At 39.3% G+C, this 14,210-nt stretch overlaps 1 protein-coding gene across 5 annotated transcripts in view; it reads right to left on the bottom strand.

The window, feature by feature from the left end:
• NFIA (nuclear factor I A) overlaps positions 1-14,210 on the bottom strand; it is a 384,448-nt gene that overhangs the window by 54,302 nt on the left and 315,936 nt on the right. For 4 of the 5 annotated variants that reach the window (XM_017961996.3, XM_017962000.3, XM_017961998.3 and 1 more), the window contains 2 exons: positions 4,466-4,644; positions 2,040-2,205 (listed from right to left, as the gene is read on the bottom strand). In XM_017961996.3, the coding sequence (XP_017817485.1) occupies positions 2,040-2,205; positions 4,466-4,644 (345 nt within the window). The remainder of the gene's footprint in view (positions 1-2,039; positions 2,206-4,465; positions 4,645-14,210) is intronic. The other variant, XM_017961995.3, reaches the window with a different exon arrangement.

Raw genomic sequence — 14,210 nt, 5'->3', positions numbered from 1 at the left:
CAAAGAGAAACCCAGTTAGTAATTTGAAAGGTGGGCATTTGAGCCCCCATCCTTCAGACTTGAACAGCCACACATTGCTATTTCCACTCTTCTGCCGTGCCTCAGCAGAGCCTCATTCCCATTACTGAAAAACTCATGACACATGAGCCATTGAGAGTGGAGGTGAGGATCTGTTTCCACGGAATTGATGGCATATTACTATGCAGCTTTTAAAAGACTGGCAATGTCCTGCACAGACAGGGAGAAGACGAGCAGCAAATGGTATGCGGAGGCATGGACAGGGCACAATAGGCATAATCTGTAAGCCAACATCCTCATGGAACAGATATAAGTAAAGTCTGGGGCAGTTATTTCTCTGAGTTGTTTAAAGATGTTACATAAATACACAACAAGCAGGGCACTTATTGTGTACTTATGTGACATCTTTGAAGAAGCCTCAATCCTCTGAGAAGCAGAGGCTTTCTTTCTAAGCTGAGCTTCTAAGATCCATGGGCCAAGCCCAGCTTGCTTCTCTGACACTGGACACTCAGGGTTTTCTCCTTTGTTGACAAGTGTTGTATCACATCTTACCAAGAGAAGTAGGTCTCCCCTAGATTGCCCGTGGACCTTCAATCTTTTGGCTATTGATACAGAATCCATGCACAGTGCTGCTCATTTCTGCGTATATTATCAAAATGCATAAATACTGGATAATCCAAAGCTCACTCTCTGATGTGTCCATGAGGGCCTCTAGCCATTTGGGTTCCGTGCCTCCAGAATCAAATTCTATGAACATGGCATAAACAGGGGCTCAGTTTTCCTCTTTCTTTCTTCCTGTATTCAATATCATTATTATTCCAATACTGAAGGTAAGGAAGCTGAGAGGCCCAGAATCTTCATTCACTGTATTCACCCAGAGGACGGCCCAATCCCAACGCTTATGTCTACAAAACACTCCCCACCATGTCCTGTTCCATTCTACATCTATCACTGTGGTTCAAGTTCTTGGCCTTAACACTCATTTCCTACACTACTCTTACATCCTTTCCTCTATAGATTCCTTGCCTCAGTCTCACCTCTTTTGACAACCCCCTTGAAAGCTTCCCTTAGGGTCACACTGTCACAGTTCCTATCCTTCTCTTATACTTTGCTACCTCTTTACAGCTTTAGGGAAGGTGCTCATCACACCATCTATCAAGACTAGGGCATCCATCCCTTAGCAACTCCAGTCATCAGTCTTTTTGTCATTATTCCAGGCATTAATAAAAGCCACATTTGTGCATTCAAACTATTTCCATCCCCTTGCCACCTCTAAAACATCCGGGAATATCTGGAGAATTATTCTCTCTCTAGTTCAAGTAATCATTCCCATCACCTAAAAGGGTTGTGAAATCTTATATTCTTTGATTAAATGTTCTCAGACTGTTCAGAGAAGAGCCAAGAGTTCTCTCCTCCTTCCATCCTACTCTCCCCTCTATCTCCATCCCCCATCCCCCACCCCAACCTCTGCCAAACCTCACCATGCAACAGCCAGGGCTACTAGCACTGATCTTCTGCCAGGCTCTTACTCTTAGCGAATGGTCAGTGTACACACCTTTGAGTTGATGCTTTGATCTAGACATTTTCTCCTATTGATGTATGAGGTATATAACTTTCAAGTGCATTTCTCTTAGACTACAAGTTCCTGGAAGGCAGGGCTATCCGTAAGAATGAGGAACTTTTTCTAAGCAGAATCCATGCAAGTAGCTGCTGCTTGATGATGGGAAGAGCATTTGAAGTCCCTCAAACAATATACAAAATGTAATAGCTCGTAACTTGATTTCAGTCCTAGGTATGTAGCTACACCATCTCATCCACCCAACACCCAGTGTTTTCCTCATCTGGTAGAGTACCCAAGAGTCGTGTTCACTTTGATTCTTACTCTGGTAAACTCATGCTACAACATCACTGGGGATCTGTGCCTCTTTCTAGAATCTATACAGTGAGGGACAAAGCCTAAGTGTGGATTCCAGTGCATACAGCTTTATAAGTGACCGGCGCCTTGTCACAGCCATACTTACTTGGTGACGTGGGGGAGGCTGCACCTCCTTCTGTTGACGTGGTCGGAGGCTTCGTGTCTGGCACCGGCAGAGGCACAGGCCTGGCCATCGGTGGTGGTGGTGGCGGTGGCAACATTGGGGTGGGAAGGAATGGGTTGTGCACCTTGCCTTGGCTGCTCCCATTGGGCTGTGAGGGTGGGGGCAGAAAACACACATACAAGAAAAAGAAGAAAGAGACAGCAACCATTAGCTGCTTCTGAAAACAAAATATTCATCAGGCACCTTTAATGTAAATTACTAAGTATCTAGCTGCTTGAATTCTTCCATAAGTCCGTATAGAAATGTCCATTGTTGGGTTCTGTTCTTCAGGCATTTCACAAAAGTACTCTTAGCCGCATGCGCTCCATGCATCCTAAACTTATTTCTTTAACTACATTGTCCTTCTTTGCATCTGATTTCATAAAACCACCTGCCAGTCATCACTCTGCATTTGTCACCTGAGTAACCAACTTTTGCTTGGAATGTTTTATATTTTTCTGTTATTAACTGCTACCTTCATTATCTTCCTCATGATTATTAAATATTTAATATCTAAGTGTTTTATGGACTGTGCTATTATTCCACTATATTTCTTTACACAGATATAGCAAAGTTTCCTAAATATGCACTTGAGAAAAAAAATATTTTATTTTCACTCTTTAAAGTTGATATTATATAACATTTAATAAACGTGTTAAGTGAACATAGAAAATTTTGTTCACATATTGTATAACATCAGGCACACAAACTTTAGAATTCAGCTGTCAGAAGTCTGCTAGGGAAAAATATCACTTCTAATTTTGATTTAAATTATATAAGCATATGTCGTAAGAGTCATATTTATTTTGCTGCCTGATGTTAAAACAACCAAATAACAGCTCTTTAACAAAAAAATTCCCCTCTAAAGAGAGCAATAAAACTCATTTTATTTTCAATTTTTTCAAAATAGTTTCATGAAGAGACCTGCCTTAAGTCCTATAAAATTTTGATCAAAATGCTAAACTGGGCATTTGACAGTTATATAGGGTGTCAGGACTATTAAAAAAAATGGTTAAAAATTTAGAAGTCGGATGCTTGATGCTGGTGATCAGTTCAGTTTTTTCACTGTTTCCCAAGAGGCCTCTATTCAACCAACAACAACAGTTCACATTTAGTCCCCAATCAAAATTCGGTTGAAGGAGATTCTGCTGTCCCAGGCTTTTACATTTAAGCTTAATAATTCTACAGAGGCAGTCTCACTCCCCCATCAACATTTACTTATACATTTAGTATTGCTCCTCAAAGACTACCTCGTCTGATGATCAGAACGCTGTGCTTTCTTGCCAGCAACCTTGCCTTTGCGTTATTTCTGAGTGTGCTGAGAGTCCATAAGTGAATGCTTTAGAATAAGCCAAGCAAATGAATATACAAGCAAAAAGAAAAGAGGCACCATATTGATTTGTTGTCTAGACAGAAATGTATCTGCTAACACATCACCAGACATTAGTCAAAGCTGCCTGTTCTGGCTCAGATATGCAGAATCAGGTATTTCTGCAAGTGAAAAAATCAGTGACAGGATGGTGTGACATACTATCCTAAATTAGCCAGTAATAATTATGGCTAATCTGTGACTTCATGCACAGTTATTAGTAGAAAAGGAAAATCAAATTTGGCTTTATGCTGGTCACTGTTTATTATTATTGGCCTTGGGATACAGCTATATACTGTAAACATCTAATCCTATATTTGAAATAAAACTTCTGATTTTTAAAAATCACTTTTATATTTGGAATGCCATTTCAACTTGTGATTATTTGGTCTATTTGAAGAAAAATAAAAACATTCACATGAAGCTATTGAACACTGTTTAGCTTTATACCAAGATAAGTGGGAAAGATAATGACTTGCAGAAATAACAAACCATAATAAACTGTACTTTTAGCATCTTGAGTTCAAGTACTGGTCAACTTGATCTAAAGTGTTAGAAGACTGTATTTTTCAAAAATATCAACTTAGTTGATCTGAAACATCTGTCCCCTTCATCTCCCTACCTCTCTCTACCGCCCCAAATCATTATTTAAAACTATTTGGTCTTTCTATTTTGTTAACTGTATGAGCCCTGGGGTTAGAATGCACGAGGTGGAATGATCAGCCCACAGAACTTACAAGGTTATATAGTTCACCCTTGAGCTGATTTATATCCATAAACTTGACAGTTGCAAACTTAACACAAACACTGTTTTTAAACCCTGACTAATCACTCTTAGACCAAATTAACTTTCCCACAATCTAGAATAAATATGACATTTGTCTGCAGTCAGTCAGCACAACATTAGAGCACAATGTCACATGATCATAAGGTCTCCCCTTGTTATTTTTATATTCGGCTAACATTTCTAAAGAAATGGAAAAAAAAGAGGTTTCCTTACATTGAGGAACCCCACCTGTCCAGCCTGCTGACCAGCATCAGGGCAGACAAGTTGGACAAATTCTTTCAGCGTCTCCTGAGGGTGATAGCGGATGGCTGGGTGTGAGAAGTAAGGCCCAGGCTGCTGGATAATGGGTGATGTCGGGAAATGAAGAGTCGATGGTGTTGCATGCGGACTTGCTGCAGGAAAAGAAAACATCAGGGTTATGAAAAGAAAGACCTGCTTTGTCATAGCTGAACCCGATTCAACTTCCTCCTTTATTTCTCTTCCTGGCCTGATTCACAATATTGCTCATGTGACTGAATTTAACACTGGATAGGTCTGACAGATTTTCTTCCTTATGGCTCTAAGACAAACATGGAGGTTAGATTAGGGTAGAGTTTCAAGCTGTCTTTCTATTTTCAGTGGACATGAGTTATAAAGGCATTAATAATCCTTGGTGAGGCTGAAGATTATTCATTACCTTAAGAGCTTTTTTAATGAAGCAAGCAATAAAAAATGTATTTGGTAGATTAGACCTGACTTAACTGACATTACATATGACAAATTCTAGTTTGCACATATGGATCCCCTTTCATGCTGAGCTATCCATAGACAATAATTCATTGTTAAAGCTCTTATACCCCTTTCAAGGAAATTTCTAGGGACTAATTCAGGATGAAAATTTTTTGAAGTATGTAGTAAATGATCACTTAATGAACCCATGCAATTTGGGTGCCTCACTTTACACGGATGGTTTATGTCGCCTTCAGATGATATTTCAAAGCCAAACTCAGAAATGCATATATGTTAGAGCAGGGGAACCCACAGGGTAAGCAGGCAGTGGCCCCTGCTAAAATGTTGGCCCTGTGCCCACAAAAACTGATAAAAGACTCAGACAACTACTACTCCCTTACATTTGAACCCTGGTAAATTTCATGAGAACAAGATTACATTAGATTAAAAAAAAACTTATGTGAGGTGCCTAATAACTTCTCTAAGAGAACTTTTGCCCTTGAATTAGAAGGATGATTGATAAAACTGGCTGGAGGATAAGAGCAGTGCATGGGAAGGCTGAAGATATTCAAACTAAGTCAAGCCAAGATAGCAGCTCTTACTTCTCAATGAGAGCCAGAGAAACCTCTCCCAAATTAGAGATGAGAGTATTTATCTTTACTTTATTTTCTTCAGTTTAAAACTTTAAACTAAAAATCACAGGAATGTCCACATTTTGGAAAACAAGACCTTTCTTATACCAAGAATGACTCATAATACTGAAGAGAAACCCAGTAACACAGGCCACCACTTCTACCACTATCCCACTTGCATGGGTAAGGGCTGTAAAAAAGAATGCATCTGTATTAGTTGCTGGACATGGGTTCTTTGTTTCCTACTGGGATTTCTTTATGATTGGGGCACTTTCTGACTCATGACTGAAATGGCTCATACTATGGGATTCAGAGTGACATCTGTAGTTTTCAAAGACTGGAAATAGGCGATTGGAGTGGAAGCAACTTTCCAATCCATGTCTTGTAGGTGGTCTGATGAAACCCTTTAATTCATGCAATCTTTAATCTGCCCAATAAATATTCATAGGCTCCTACTATAGCCTTAAGAAACAAATCTGAGCTGAAACAGATGAAATTTTGCCCTCGGTCATACAATTGAGGATTTCTCAAACATAGCCTATTTGAATCCGAATTTTCATTACCTTCTTCTCTCAAGCTTACGATTCTCCCAGTCTTCTCCATCTTTGTAAATAGCTTTTCCACCCACTGCAATATCCCCAGAACTGAGTCTGGCACTCAATAAATATTTGTTGAATGTGCAGTGAATGACTGAAAGTTTAAACAGAGGTTAATAAGATAATCATACCATTAAACATAGAATAAAATTTGCCAAAACCAAAACTCGGTTTTTCCACCTGGCCAAGAACCAGGGAGCTTTTAGAAAAATGGGTAAAACTGGCCGGGTATGGTGGCTCATGCATGTAATCCCAGCACTTTGGGAGGACGAGGCAGGTGGATCATGAGGTCAGGAGATTGAGACCATCCTGGTTAACACGGTGAAACCCCATCTCTATTAAAAATACAAAAAATTAGCTGGGTATGGTGGCGGGTGCCTGTAGTCCCAGCTACTCAGGACCCTGAGGCAGGAGAATGGTGTGAACCTGGGAGGTGGATCTTGTAGTGAGTCAAGATCGCACCACTGCCCTGTAGCCTGGGTGACAGAGCAAGACCCTGTCTCAAAAAAAAAAAAAAAAAAAAAAAAAAAGAAAAGAAAAGAAAAAAAAGAAAAATGAGCAAAACTTAGGACTTCCTACAATGAATGATAAATCTTGGAATCTATTGTTGTTGCTGAGTTAAAACCCACAAGCTAAAAAGTTAAATGGCTCTGGTCATCTCTTACTCTGCAAATTATGCTACTGGTTTTAAAAAATCAAAGGAATTTTTTCATCTAACATGGTACAGTCCTCCTTGCTGGTGGCAAGAAACTTTCACTCGGTACCCTGCATCTGATGGAACAGTCACTAGTTAAGGACAGAATGTGGTATTTCCCAAACTAGGCTGAGGATGTACTGAGCCTAACTAAACAAAACACTCAACTTTTGCAGGGTGTCAAACACAAAGATGTCGATCTGCTGCCAAGAGCCCCTGGTAGGCTGACTTTGAAGATAAAGTGCTGCTGCCTCAGGTGCTCAATGGAAAGTGATGGGAAATTGTTAGATTACGAAATCATGGTGGCCAACAGAGAACGCTGCCCAAAAAAGAAATTCACTTGAGCAAAGATCAAGCAGAACTGATCTTTAAAGAAATGAGACAAAAGAAATAACTCAAAAGCACCCTGTCATCTCCCCATTAACTGTTAATAAACATCCTTTCTCTCATTTTGTTGTTGTCGTTAAATACCTAAAAGACAATCATTAGCAACTTAAATTTAGACCTTCATTTCTTTATTTTACTAAAAACAATTTATTCACTATTTCCTTGTGGAATAGAGTTTAACACAAACACAAGAACATATGGTACTATATGGAATTAATTCTACAATGACTGATTTATAAGAATCAATTCTTAATTAATACCAGGAAATCATTTAGCCTGTAGTTTCAAATTAGGCAATTGCCGAGTCTGCATTTTAAAGTGTCATCTTTTGCAACCCTTACTTTCTCATGCTTTGGACTTCCTGGTTCAGTTGTCAGTTCACTGTGCAACTGGAAGAAATCATTCCAGATCCTGAGCCTTCATTTCTTCAAACAGAAAATAGTTACGTTACTGACATCACAAAGCTCTAGTAATTATTATTAAATAGATGCTGTTTCTCCGGATAACCTGCTATATTCCTCGTCTACCAGACAATGAAACCCACTGAAACTCAGAATTAAGATTTCATCAATGCCTGCCTAACTTTGTTTTTCTTCTCTCCTATTTCTTGTTTTCTCTCTTCTTCTTGGATATTTTTACTGTACCTAAGTTTTTATTTGTCTCAAATCATTTTAGAAAGAGCCATTGGGGTTAAATCAATTTAAGAGTAAAATTCATCAAACATATTTTGAGATGGCCAGATCAGGTTTTATAGAAAAAACCTACCATTATGAATTTGGCATGATGCTAATGGAATGCACAAAAAATGGTATGAGTCCAGATTTTTGACGAAGAAAAACATGTCTTATGGATGTGTGCGTGTGAGTAGTTGACATGATAAAAAATTATAGCACATTATGTAAATGCATATTTAGATCCTTTAAAATGTGCATTATTTACTTGAGAGTCAATAAAGGCTTTTCTCAAGTGGTTACAGTTTATTGCAGTGCATCCATCTGTATCCATGTTGATGTTAATACAATTTTGTGTATTAAAAGACACTACAAAATTGGCTGCTTCCGGCATCTCATACTCTTAGTACCCTAGGCCAGGAGCAGCAGAAAGTGTCAAAAACACTTCACTCCTGATGGATCTCACTACTAGTTCAAACTTTAACGAGTGGCCAGACTTGTTTAAAACAACTGCTTGGGCTTTTCACAAAGAATACAAATAAGATGGGAAGGAAGGAAATTTGATCAGGTTTCCCTGGCTGCAATGGCACTGCCTACACATCCTGAACAAAGTAGCCACAATGAAAGAAACAGAGAGCCAGAATTTCCCAAAGGTGTAATACTCAGCTGTATCTTACCGAATGATCATATCACTGCATACTTTAAAAAAAACAAAGCAGGTCAGTCAGGTTGGTTTACTTGTTCACTCCCCTCCCTACCAGTCCAGCAGCCCACCGGTTCTTGAAAATCCTCTCTTGGTTTTAGTTTGAAGGAAAAAAAGTTAAAAATTCAAACAATTGAAAAAATACATATACATATTTAACTCAAAAATGCTTCTTCTGTTAAAAGCAGAATTTATGAAGACTGAGAAAAGAGGTCAAGATCATTATGGTATTATTGGATATGTTGCGAGGCTTCTATAATACCACCAGGGATTCTCGGTCTGAGAGTCCACTATGAGGATGAGGTCTTGTAGACACATACAGTGCTCTTAAGAGGAGTCAGAACTAGCTAGAACATCTAAGTGTGGGCCATATGAAATAAGATGGTATCAGGGAGCTGTGTCCAGACAAGCTTGGAATCTTGCATTTTTCTGCTTTTATAAGTCTCAGGGAAGAAAAAGAGATAGAAGAAAGTAATCTCTCAGTATTTCCAGTAGTTTTTCTCAAGCTCAACCTCCAAGAACTCTAATAACCCTCACACATTTTCCCTTAAACCAAAATTTTACGGGTTGAAATATGTTCTTCTGTATTATAACCCTGACATTGCCTTAATTGCTTTATTCCTTGTCCGTGAACCGTTGCAGATTCTCACACACTGGACAGAGACTTGGATTCTTTTCACATTAGCTTTTGCTTTCTGGCATCAGCCTTTAAATCCCAGTCTCTCTTCTATGGGAAGCTCCAAAGAAAAGCTGTCAAGAGAGCAACACAAACAATAAAATCTAATCCTCCTTCAGGTGCAGTGTGGTCTTAAGGCAGTGTTATATACAGGCTTCTTTCGTCACAAGAGCAAAGAATCGCTCTTGAGCCCTGGCATCTGCAAAACTTCACAGTCTCAGTGTTAATCAATACAAAGGCAGTGGCAACAGGTGAGATTCCAAACACTTTTTCATTGTTAGCGCCATTATAAGAAAAACCTTCTTCTCTGTCTTCAGAAGTCAGATGTTCTTTAGATGAAAGTCACTATTTCCATTGAGTAAGGGTGGCATTAAGAACTCTTGACTACTCATAATTAGAAGTAAAAATTTGTAACAAGGCAAAGCCTCAAAAGGAAAAGAAAATCGAAGAAAAATATTCCACTTAAAAAACAAAAGAAGCTTTCCATAAGGGTAAATAGAACTTAAAAATGGCTTGGGTTGTCAACTACTATGTACCTTGCTTCTTCAGAAATCTATCTTAATGGTCCATAGCCCTAATTTACAAATCATGCATGAATCAGGCCTGCCATTTATGAAAGCTGAGAAGTTTGGAGTCATGGGATTTATTTTAACAGAGACACAAAGAAAGAAGAATTGGCAATGGTTTTCAAACCTTTAAGAGGTGATGCCTTTTCTAAATAACAAAGCTTTTGACTCAAGGTGAGCCAAGGTTTTTGAAAACATTTGGTACATATCTTTTAACATCACGAACATGCACGTGAAAGGACTCGGATATGTCAATTGAGAGAAATATATGACATTGCTTGATAGCTTGCAAAACACCAGTGTTTTTGTATTCCTGCTACCAGACAAAGTAACTTTATGCCACGGTTAGTTTCCAAGATGGTTGATAAGAGTCTATTCCATTTGAATTGAGAGGATCTTCTAAGAGCTCAAATTCTAATGTCTTTTGGAAAAACAGAAAGAAAAAGAAAGGCCCACACAAGAAAATGAAAGGCCAAAGTCTTTTAAAATTTTTATGTAGATCAATTTTAGCTACTTCAAGACTTTTGTTGCTCAAGGCCCTGGCTAGGCCAGGAGTTGGCAAACATTTTCTGTAAAGACCAGATACTAAATAGTTTAGACTTTGCAGGCTATATGGTCTCTGTTGTAACTGCTCAACTCTGCTGCTACAGTGCAGAAGCAGTCATAGACATTACATAAACAAATGAGTGTGGCTGTGTTCCAATAAAACTTTATTTTCAAATACAGGCAAAGGGCTATTGGAGCTGTGGGCCCAGTCTTCCAGATCCACAAAATTTTTGTTCACTCTCCAAGCACCTGCCAAGCTCTGTGAGTCAGACACCTGACAATCACTACTACTTCCACCTCAGCTTTCTGAAGCTTTCCAAAGCAATCTGGTCGCTTTTGATATCTCATTAGCTCTCCATGGTAGCCTTTTGATTGTCTGTCTTCACCATTACTTAACATGCCTTGGTCTGTGCTGGCTGACCACATCCGTGTGTGTGTGTGTGTGTGTGTGTGTATAATTCTAAGTTAAATATGACTCAGAAAAGCAGTGCAGTATAATATAAGGACCAGGGCTTTGGAGTCAGATAGACATGAGTTTAAATGCTAAGCTCTATCACTTACGAGCTATGCTTCAGTTGCTGAGCTTCTCTATAACTCAGTTTTGGCATCTGTATAATGGGGCTAATAATACCTCATAGAGCTGTTGTGAAGATTAAATGAGACAATGTATATAAGGCACATGGCACAGTTTCTTACCATACAATTAAGTGATCATTAGCTTCTTTTATTAGTATGATAGTACTATCATAGACAAGAATGGGATAGGCAATGAATAAACTGAAATTTGCTCCTGTGTGCTAGGACCTGTTCTGATTGTAGAATACATGAAAGAAAGGAGTGGTGGAACAAGAGGTACTTGTTGCTTGCCTGTCTCTTGGACAAAAAAGTACATAAATATTGATGAAATAGTATATACTATCAGTATGGATATGACATGAGGGCCTTGAAAATAATTCCACAAACAACAAAATGAAAAGTAAAAGCAACAATAGCAGTAGCAACAATCTTGACCTAATAATCATAGATACCATAGATATCTAAGTAAAGATAAAAGCTCTTTAAAGACCTAGACCGATAAAGAGTCTTTGCTGACCAAATATACTGTGAATCCCTGCCTTTACTAAACATTTCAGACTGTGAGACTTCACCCAGAAGCTTAGAACTATGGGGCCATCTCCCTCTAGACGCTATTTTTTACTTAGACCTACAATCTTTGAGTGTCCACACTGACCTCCCTCTTCACCATGTAGGCCCCTGCCAACCAGGCATTACTATTATTATTATTATTATTATTATTTTTGGAGACAGAGTTTCACTCTGTGACGTAGGATGGAGTGCAGTGGCGCAATCTCAGCTCACTGCAACCTCTGCCTTCCGGGTTCAAGTAATTCTCCTGCCTCAGCCTCCTGAGTAGCTGGGACTACAGGTGCCTGCCACCACGCCCAACTAATTTTTGTATTTTTTTAGTAGAGACAGGGTTTCACCATGTTGCCCAGCGTTGTCTTGAACTCCTGAGCTCAGGCAATATGCCCGCTTCAGCCTCCCCAAGTGCTAGGATTACAGGCATGAGCCACTGTGCCTGGCCCCAGGCACATTTCTTACCACACCACATTCTGAGCATGGCCTCCCAAAACATGGAAATAGTGGAAATCTCTATCACTTCCCTTGCAAGTCCCACCGTTTTAGGTATTGGGAGTTTGCTTATCAGAAATCTAATACATATTGACTACTAGAAACACTTTTTGGCTGGGTGTGATGGCTCACACCTGTAACCCCAGCTACTCAGAAGGCTGAGGCAGGAGAATCACTGGAGCCCAGGAGTTTGAGACCACCCTGGGCAATACAGTGAGATCTTATCTCTACACAAAATTGAAAAATGTAGCCAAGTGTGGTGGTAGGTGCCTGTAATCCCAGCTACTTGGAGGCTGAGGTGGGAGGATTGCTTAAGCCCAGGAGTTTGAGGCTGCAGTGAGCCATGATCATACCACTGCACTCTAGCCTGGGTGACAGAGCAACACCCTGTATCTAAAACAAAACAAAAACAGAAAACAAACAAAAAAACAGTAACAAAAACAAATGCTTTTCAGAAGATCTAGGACATTTTTTTAGGAATATTTTCAGATTAGATAAAGGGACTTGGGATTTAACTTAGTTTCTGCTGCTACCTGGCATATTATAAATGTGGGTGGCTTCTCTCTCCTTTGGTCTCTCTTCTCACAATAAGCAGTTTGAACTAAATACTCTCTGAAGCTCATCTAGTTTAAGCCCTAGTGGATGTATAGAGTTCAGTCTCTGAGATTACATTTATAAATAGTACAACTGATCCATAAAAATAAAATTAAAATCTAAAAATCTGAAATAAGGAAGCCTTTTAAAAGAAATTATTTTAAAAATGTTTATGAGATATTAAGTTATACGGTATATCTAGACTCAGTCTTTAAGATACTTTGCCTTTGGGGAGACTGTAATATTTAGAGTTTAAAAAACCCTGAGTGTGCTACTTTAAGCTCTGTGAAATAGAGCCCCAGCCTTTGTCCTGACAGGGCCTCTTTGAATCAAAATTGACCATATTCTCACACTAATTGCCTAAGCTTCCATGATGGCTGATGTGAAATGTGTTCAAACGCCACGCAACAGCTGTGATTATTGGAAATATTTAGAGTGATGGTTTAATAGGCAAAGTTGACAAGAATCCAGTTCCATGAAGGGAACTTGAACTTTTACGTAACATGTAAGCGATACTACTGTGAGACTAAATGAAGAATGAAAAACAAATCAAAACAATTACTTGAGAAGAAAACTAACCACCATAGATTGAATGATTCCAGAGATTAACATAAAAAGGGAGGGAATCATCCAATGACCTGTTGGAAGTGAAATGGAATTACAAACTGCAGTCCTGTGAAAGAGGACTTCAAAAAACAAGATCCAGGCAGATGCTTCCTGGATAACGACCAAGTGCTGGATCTAGGCTGTTGCAAGTCTTTCCCTGCATTAAAAACAAAACAAAACAACAACAAAAAAACTAAACACACACACACAGGAAATAAGCAGACAAAAAAAGCAAATCTCATAACGAACATAAAGCCATGGGTTATTTTGCAGCATTTCTCTCCACTAAATTGTCAGATTTATACTGAAATAGAAGCCTCTATTTCCGTGCAATATGATTACTAAAGCATAGACCACTTTTCTCTCTCTCTCTCTCTCCCCCCCCCTTCTCTCTCTCTCTTTCTCTCTCTGAGACAGGGTTTTGCTCTCACCCAGGTTGGAGGGCAGCAATGCAATCTAGGTTCACTGCAACCTCTGCTTCCTGGGCTCAAGCAATCCTCCCACTTCAGCCCCCAAGTGGCTGAGACTACAAGCATGCGCCACCACGCCCGGCTAACTTTTATATTTTTAGTAGAGACGGGGTTTCATTGTCGCCCAGGCAGGTTGCAAACTCCTGAACTGAAACGATCCACCTGCCTGGGTCTCCCAACATGTTGGGATTACAGGTGTGAGCCACTGCTACCAGCCAAACACTACTTTCAAGGCATCCTTCTGAACTCGAAGTATCTTTCTGAATTCATCCCATAGGATTTGAGGATTAATCCTACTGTGGGTAGATTTCACAGAAGGAATGGAATAAGCAACAGAATAATCAGTCTAGTGATTAAAGTCAGGGGACCAAGTTTTAATTCTAGCTTGGGTATCGACTAGCAAGATGCCAGCCTCTTATATTCCTTAGTTTCCTCTACTACAAAATGACCTTGACTCTTTTGGCTTTAAAATCATTC

This window comes from Papio anubis, chromosome 1 (assembly GCF_008728515.1).
Source record: "Papio anubis isolate 15944 chromosome 1, Panubis1.0, whole genome shotgun sequence".
In the NCBI taxonomy this organism is placed as follows: domain Eukaryota; kingdom Metazoa; phylum Chordata; class Mammalia; order Primates; family Cercopithecidae; genus Papio; species Papio anubis.
The sequence above is the reverse complement of the archived record's forward strand: the minus strand, read 5'-3'. Positions and strand labels throughout refer to the sequence as shown.